The sequence below is a fragment of the Egretta garzetta genome, unplaced genomic scaffold (assembly GCF_000687185.1).
Source record: "Egretta garzetta isolate BGI_Z169 unplaced genomic scaffold, ASM68718v1 scaffold292, whole genome shotgun sequence".
NCBI lineage: Eukaryota > Metazoa > Chordata > Aves > Pelecaniformes > Ardeidae > Egretta > Egretta garzetta.
In genome coordinates this window covers 1,124,605-1,132,865 of record NW_009258789.1, presented here as the reverse complement: position 1 = coordinate 1,132,865, position 8,261 = coordinate 1,124,605, and the positions used below count along the sequence as shown (strand labels likewise).

Sequence of the window (8,261 nt, the reverse complement as noted above, 5' to 3'; positions counted from 1 at the left end):
GGGGCCGGTAAAGTGGCAGCATCAGAGCCAGTGCTTGGGTTTCATCGAACATCCCAGCAGGCTGTCAGGGGAGCATTTTAGACTTTTAGATGTCTATGTTCTTCCTCTCTCCCTGGATATCAAAGACAAAATGCCCACTTCCTTCAGTGAAGCTAAATTTGGCTCCTGGGACTTCTGAGGTTTCAAAATATCAGAGTAACCCATTAAGTCAATAGACAGGAAGTTCATGATGCTGCTGTGAGGTAGTATTATTGCCAGTGCATTACTGGGGAAGCAAATATGCAGAACTTGCTTGATGATACTCAGCAGTCCCAGGAAAACCCCACAGCATCAGGTATCTTGGGTTGTGTCTGAAACATTCGTGAACCCTCAGTTTGTAAAAGCTCACCCAGGTTGGGAGGGGCTGAGATTTACCATGCATCTCTTAAGTCCTGGTTGCTGCTTCACATGCAAAGCAGTGCAGATATGGTGAATCCACTCCTGAAGGCATTGGGCATGGACTGATTACCAGCTAGTTCTGGTACTATGAGCTGGACAACCCACCAGCCCTGAGCAGGCACAGTTGGACGGCTACCAACATCCAGGTTGGCAAGTCTAAAGCTCACTCAAGTATATCTGCACACTGTGGGTCACAGTACGGAGTGTGGGACAACAGGAGAGTCCTGCAATAGTCTGATTTATTCACTTTAACTTCATATGTGGGTAGTACTAGGACCACCTGGGAAAGGGATCAGCCCTCTTGCAGAAGCAGCATCTTCCTCACTTAAGCTCAGCAGAAAAGAACCTTGAAAGAAGCCTCATATTTTGTGGCGCTTATGGGGCCACCTCCCAAGCATTTCTGCTGGTTTTGGTGACAGAGAACTCATCACCATGTGTCTGTTGTGAGTGCACAAATGCAGAGGGCTTTTCCGTCACTGCTTCTCCCCGCGGTATCAGGCAGTCCCTGCAGGTGGAGCACTGGGTGAGCAGGAGGTGACACGTAGCTGCTATGTCTTAAGAGTCAAACCTTTCAAGAAATTTCTTTGCCACTCAGCCAATACTTGCATGTTTCATGTTAAAAACGCTGAAGCATTCAGAGATAAAACGCTCTGGTAGCCCTTGCAAAAACAGGAGGCTGTAACTTTTGAATTTTGTACCTTATTTAAAAATAATAAAACAGCTTTTGGGGATCACAGCTACCATGGTTGGTAACTGCAAGTCCGTTCTGCTAAAGGCCACAGTCAACATCCTTAAATAGTGGTAGTTTTTGTTTAACTCTTCTATCATATCTTTCAACTCTTTTAATATTCCTGGTAATGGGAGTTAATATCACTTCAAAAATCAGAAGCATGACAGACAGGTCTGTTGGGAACATTGTCTTATCTCAGCTAAGGAGCTTAGATCTGTGTTTTCCGAAAAAACACTTACTAAATGGGGTAATTCAGCTTCTGATATTTATAGGCTGGTTTTTTCATATACTGAAAACTGCAACATGCACCAATTTTATTTTAACAGAGTTGTGAGTATCAGCACTGCTAAGGAACATGCTCAAAGGTATCACACACTGAGCCATCAAAATTATGACACTTTGGAGAACACACTTTCTTTGTGGCTCAACGTACCCACCTAGTCCACAAATACTATTTTCTTGGGGATATTTGCATCTTGATTTAATTTTCAATCCTTGTGAGAATGTTACCAAATGAGTGACATTTTTTAACTGCTATGCAGTATTTGTATTTTTTGCCAACCTACTACCATATAGGTATATGAATGATTTTTCATTATCTCCATTATTGCTATTGCATATTGCCGAAATGAGTGGTATCATCAGTAGATATATATAAGATGTATCAAGTGTTACAAAGTATCATGCCTTCCTGGTGTTCTTAAATAATATATTTGGTTAGGAAAACTGAATTTAAGAAGTGCTGCTCCATATTTAATAATATAGGTTTAATTTTTCCTGTCCTGTACTTTATCCATTTTCTATTTCAACAACATAAAACATTAATCATTTTCATATGAGAAAGTTTGAGGCATTTGAATCACTATTTCATTTTCATCAAAAAATGTATGGGCTTATAAAAATGTGATGCTAAAATCTAGCTAAGGGAGGGAACATGACTCTCTGCTAAGGATTTTTCTGATTTGCAGAATTTTTTTATTATTATTTACCAATAACAATATATTGGGTACAATATATTGGAAAAATAATTACTTTCTTAACATTGTAGTGAGTATTTATTTGTGTTGAGACAGAGTTCAATGAATCAACTTCTTGGGTCAGTGCAGAAAACTTATGGATTTTGGGAAGATACATGGTCCATCTCCCTTTAGAAGAAATCCTGAAAATTAGTCTCAATGAAGTAAGTAACAAAATGTGGTTGAATATATCATTGTCAAGTGATGTCAGCTACAAACAATATGAACACAAATGCAAACGTAAACATGAAAAAGAAGTTTATATATTTCAATTACTTAAATATAAAGTGAATCCAAATCCATTGTCAACCAAATATTCTCCTCTTTTTTTGAATTTGAAAGTGCCTATCATTAATATGTAATTATTTATCTGTATCAGACTTCTGTGACTTGTACTGAAAGAAAGATAGGGACTAATGATAGAAGACCCTCAAATTATTTGACTGTTTGACAGAGAATCACTCACTCATCTTTGCCTTCAAAAATACTGTATTATCCATCTTTGCCTTCAAAAATACTGTATTATCCAAATCTGTCATCTTCCTTTCTCTATAACATGAATGGAGTCAATTAATTTAGACTCTCAAATGTATTTTATTGGATGTAATTGTTTCATAATCCTGACGCATGATTTTGTTTGTACTGGTCAGATAAGACTATTCATTAGCTATGACAATGCAACAAAGCAGTTGGACACAGTGTACGATATCAGACCAGAGCTTGCACAAGCTTTCCTGGAAAGAATAAACTCATCAGGATTTGATATGAGGAACACATCAACTATCTACAGGCAAGGCTGCTTTTCTTTTTCTTTTATGGCTGTGTATGGAGAGAACAAATACATAAGGAGAAAAGAGAGGAGCAATAAGTAGCTGATTAAATTGTTGATGTGGCATGGCTTTTTCCTTCCAGCAGAAAAACCTAGGCTGAAATCCAATCCTAGTTAGCAACAGTGAAGAATTGCTACTTTATGAATTTTTGGAGGTGTGCCTAATTAGCTAATGCTTTGTCTCCTGCTCTGCAGCAAGGAGTTGTATGTAATATTAGTGTAGGAGGACTACAGTAGTATCTGGGAGACCCAATCAGAGCTCCATCTCATCATACAGTACAGCAGTAAAATAAATTGTGATAGCGGGACATGAGTTGCCTTGGCTGTCTGAATGACAGAAGATGGGGGTGTTTTGTGGAAATCATGTTACAGTTAGGATTAAGGAGGAAATCCTGGCTTATGCCAGCCAGGACTGCAAGTGATTTTTAATTGGCATGGGTGTGACCAGAGAGGTCGCACAGTGAAGAGGTGTGAAGCCCGTCCTGCTGTCCTCTGTGTGGCCTGCAGGGTAGAGCTGAGCCGCGTTTAAGCGCATGTGACTGTTGTGTGTGTAAGCAGGAAACTGCATTTTCAGGGCTGTCAAATCAGCACTGAACTTACTTTAACAATAATAAAAAACCAAAATAAACTGCTCTTACTCATAAATACGCAGTGAATGTGAGCTACCTGCGAGAAAGTGCCGTACTCCACATTTACATTTATACTGTCGTATAGATGGATGTATTTAGTCCCAAGACACCACTGTCTGAAGTTATTTGTAGTCTCCTTGGGGGATACCTTGGAGTTTTAAACTAATGGAGATTATGCTTTATGGCTTCAGAGCTCCTGTCATTATTGCAATGTAACTCACTGACTTCCATGAAGTGTTACTGATTGTTGGAGATGTAAGCAAGTGAAGAATTATGCCTACGCTCTAAATTTCAATGTCAGAAATCTTAAAAATTATTTTACCACTCATGAGAGGTGCCACATTCTCACAGATGAGAGAAATGTCATGCTCCATAATCCTTAATATATTCCATTTTTACAACGCACTTATTTTATATTACTCATTTTAACCATACTGATGATTTAAATGCACTTTTACTTTTAAGAAGTAGTATTATTCATTGCTGCTAATCCCAAAGGAGATGAAGAGCTCTTGGTGGCTATGCCATAATGCATCAGAAGGTAATTATTTGTTATAAAAATGCAGTTATAGATGTTTCTTTGATTTGTATGTTAGTTTGATGATGTCCCATGAATTCAGATGGGCTGCTGAAGCAGCATTTTGTTATATCACTAAGCATGTTGTTGTTGAGGAACTAGAGGAACTAAAAGCTAAGACATTCTGCACTGCAGAATTTTACTGAGCTTGTGATAGTGCTGCAGCATTGTCTGCTGTTGATTTAGTTCACATCTGGACATTATTGCCTAGACTCTGCTTATGCCTGTATCATTGAATTGCTAAAAACCAGACTGTAGCAGGAAAGCTGGGCTTTGTAGGTTCTTATCTGTGTAAATTATGAAAGCAAGGGCTAGTTGTTTACAGTGACAGGGGATTGATTCAGGCATCCTACAATCGAATTCATCACCATCACTATGAAGTTTGAAGTCCAGAGAGAGCGATGCACAGTTCAGACTTCTTTTACAGGGCTGCAGGTAATGGCAGTAAATAAGCATGAAGCCTAAGTCAGAAGGGCACCTACAGCAGGTGCTTACCCTTGGTGGCATGACTGCTTCTCTCCACCAGCTGTGGTTGTGGTGGTGCTTTACGGAGGTTAATGGAAATGCTGACTTCAATATTACAGTGTGGGTACTGTGGAGGAAAATGAGCTCCACATCTGGTTCACAACACTGCCTTGCAAACTGCTGTGCTGGCACCGCTAAGACAGCGAGCCTCAGCCTGTTTTCTCCTAGCCAGAGTTGAGTTGGACAGGCCTCCATCCATCGGCCAGTCATGTTTGATGTGAAATACAGCACGCGCTGCTTAAACCTGAAACGATAAAGAGGCTATGTAATGCTATAGTTGCTGCTCTGGCACATGAATGAGTTATGTTTCATGTGAAATCCAGGCAGGATTTAGAGTTCAAAACATCCAATCAATCCAGATAAGAACTCAGCAAGCCACTTCTAGAGACTTATTTAGCCCTTCATCCTTTTCAAATCAGAGATTATACTGCAAATTCTGCCAAGGAGTGGAGTCATTAACTGGGAAAATCCAGCCGTGGACAAATGGCATGAGGAAACAAATTTTTGACAGCACAAGCGATCTGTGTAGAGTTCAGCTGAATACAGAGAACAGTGCGTATGTCTCATGCCCAACTTTCAGGCCATGTGGAATTTTAAAGACTGCAGTTTAAGGCACTGGTGACAGAAATTACTCAAGTTTTAAGCACAAGTAGGGTGTACCATGCTATATTTCAGTCTCCTGAGAAGGATACCTTTTATGTCAGAATTTTGCTAATGTATTTTCTTCTATATAGGCTAGGTTTATTGGTTTGCTTTTATGATGACATGGAACAGATGGATGCTGCTGTGGCCCAGGCTTTACTTCATCAAATGATTAAATGCAATCAGTTGAGAGGTTTCCAGGCTGAGGTTCAGAAGGTGGGTACAATGCTTGTTCTTCTTGCCTAACCTAATCCTGAAAACAGAGGAGAAGGGACTTTCTTCTTGAATTTGGAAAGAAAAGAGTGAAAAATGACTGGGATCGAAGAAATATATGGAAATGGTTCTTGATCATATAATGCAAAGAGTAAGAGCCCATTTTGGTTTTTTTACAGTGCTCATTCTTTTCTCATTGTTTCCTCCCATTTCATATTCCTTTGACAACTGTGGTTCTATTTTTGAATCTTTGTGAAGTGTGTGCAGTCACTAAATGGTTGCCAATGCATATTCCAGAAATTCCAGTTAAAGTAGTTCTTGGCAGATTTTTATTTCCCATCTGCTTTTTTTGTTTACTTTAGCTCAAATCTCAACTCCTGAATATTGCCATGCAAAACCAGACACTGAATGATATCCTTGGATCTCTGTCAGATGCTGTGGTTGGGCTAACTTCAAGTCAGCTGGAATATTTGTCACCTGAAGCGGTGCATAATGCTATTGCAACATTAAACCAAGTCTCTGGGTGGGCAAAAAGCCAAGTTATGATTTTATCCAGTAAATACCTCTCTTATGAAAAGGTACCTCTGATAACAGCTTTCCTACCTTCTGTTTTTAAAAGTTAAGTGGCTTTTTCTCAATGATAATCGTGGATTTTGAAAAGTTGAGTACAAAACTTCTTTTTAGTTCTTTTAGTGATCTGAAAATTTTGTTTAAATCAAATAAAAACATCCCAGACTGTACCTTCCAAAGTAGTTCTCTAGTAATAGAGAGAATGACTGTTTGCATTTGGCAGTTGTATATATTATTTTGTCTGTATCACCACCCTATTCATGATCAGACATCCCAGACCATTTATTCAAATCTACTGTAATGGAAGGAATCAGGGTGCTTTCTAAAGTTGCAAAAAAAGAAGCCTCTGAGAAAACTGTCACATTTGTTCCCTGGACAGTCTTGTCTGAATTGAAAGAAATCTGAGGAAAGTGCATTCCCAGGCAAGAAATGTTTTAAGTATTCAAAATAGTAATTTTGATTTATTTATTAATTTTTGCTTTTAAATATATCTGCTGTTCACAAGCCAGAAAACTTTCTGTTTGTTTGTGCTGTTATCTTTGCAGGTTTTATCATTTTATAATGTTAGTCAAATGGGCGCATTGGTAACTGGTATTAGCACCCAGTCATTCTACAGCATGAACCCAAAGGAGCTTTCTCAGATTATTCGAGGCACAACGTCCCAATACTTACCTGACTTATCACCTGCACAACAGCAAGGGATCCTCAGGAAGGTGATTATAAACTTGAGTGTGTAGCAGGTTCCTTCTGCACAAGAGCACAATAACCAGATATGCAGAGCATGATTTAAAATGTTGTCACCGAGATACGTGTTTTAGCTCAATAGTTAATATTTCCAGCATTCTTTCTGAACACCAAGTGTATTTTGAAGGCTGTCTTTTGCTTAGTCCTGTGGCATTTTTAATACTGACATGTTTTTCCTTTATCCTCTTAAGGGAAATATTACACAGACTATGACGAAGGGCAAATCCTGTAAATCTAAGCATCGGTTCTGAAATGCCATGTATTTATCTGTTCCTCTTTTTAGATAGCTGCATCTGGACATTTTTCTTCCTCAGTCAAAGATATACAAGGAGCTTTCTTTAAAGAAATATCTCTTTCTGATTTATGGAAGCAGACTGGATATAATTCTTCAATGATAAAAGAAAAAGAACTAAGAAGAAGCCAGGTAAAAATTATTATGCAATTCCCATTCCACTGCAGTTTCATGTGATGGGAGAATAGGAAAAGTGTTGTAATACCTATGTGTTCAAGGAACATAGGTAAAAGGAAGGAACTGCCCCAAGTATATCTTGACATAAACAACCAGAGGTCACTTAGAGCCTAGGCAGCATTATGAGACAGTGTTACAGAAAGGGAAGCGTTAATATGCTGAGTTTAAGTCTTCAGGATTCTGCCACATAAATTCTCTCTTTCCGGTATTGTATACTAGACATTTGCATCTACAATCAGCCCTTTGGCTCTGTCCAGAAAGATGCAAGGTTGCACCAGATGATCTCCAGAGGTCCCTTCAAACCTAAATTATTCTGTGATTGTGTCCCATGAACATGTTTAACATCATCCCATAGTGCCAGTCAGTGATGTATTGTCTTGTGAAGAAGAAATTCAGCACTGGATGCCAACCTTTTGGTTGCCCAAACTAGACCATATGCCTTTAAAGTGCATAAGAGAGTTAAGCATACAAAAACCTTGCAGTAGTTATTGCCTCTTACAACTGAATTACCTAAGCTTAACTTTAAATATGGTGGGTTTTATTTCAGGCTTTGTATCTGTATGAATTACTGTCTAAGAAAAACTATCCTGTTGACCTGCTAAGGTATGGATGATAGTCTCTCTTGAAATAGAGTTTAAGTCTAGTTTTGTGATGAGAGCGACTTTGAGGTAAACATAAACGCTATGTGGTTATTTTGTACTGTCTTATGTTTGTTCGTTCCTTGGTACCACAGGATAATTCACCTTCCTCATTAAAAAGGGGCTCCAAATCCAAAATCTGGATCAAAGCATTGCAGAGGTTTTAGCATTTTAAGGCTCAGTCCACATTTTTCAATTTGATTATGTTTTTACTTTCAATAGCCTTTCGATTACAAGAAAG

At 38.6% G+C, this 8,261-nt stretch overlaps 1 protein-coding gene across 1 annotated transcript in view; it reads left to right on the top strand.

Moving 5' to 3' along the window:
- Positions 1–8,261, top strand: part of OTOA (otoancorin) — a 36,839-nt gene that overhangs the window by 5,966 nt on the left and 22,612 nt on the right. Inside the window, exons 9-15 of the mRNA XM_035889269.1 lie at positions 2,242–2,348; positions 2,835–2,974; positions 5,479–5,602; positions 5,962–6,177; positions 6,715–6,882; positions 7,197–7,337; positions 7,930–7,985. Coding sequence (XP_035745162.1) covers positions 2,242–2,348; positions 2,835–2,974; positions 5,479–5,602; positions 5,962–6,177; positions 6,715–6,882; positions 7,197–7,337; positions 7,930–7,985 — 952 coding nt within the window. The remainder of the gene's footprint in view (positions 1–2,241; positions 2,349–2,834; positions 2,975–5,478; positions 5,603–5,961; positions 6,178–6,714; positions 6,883–7,196; positions 7,338–7,929; positions 7,986–8,261) is intronic.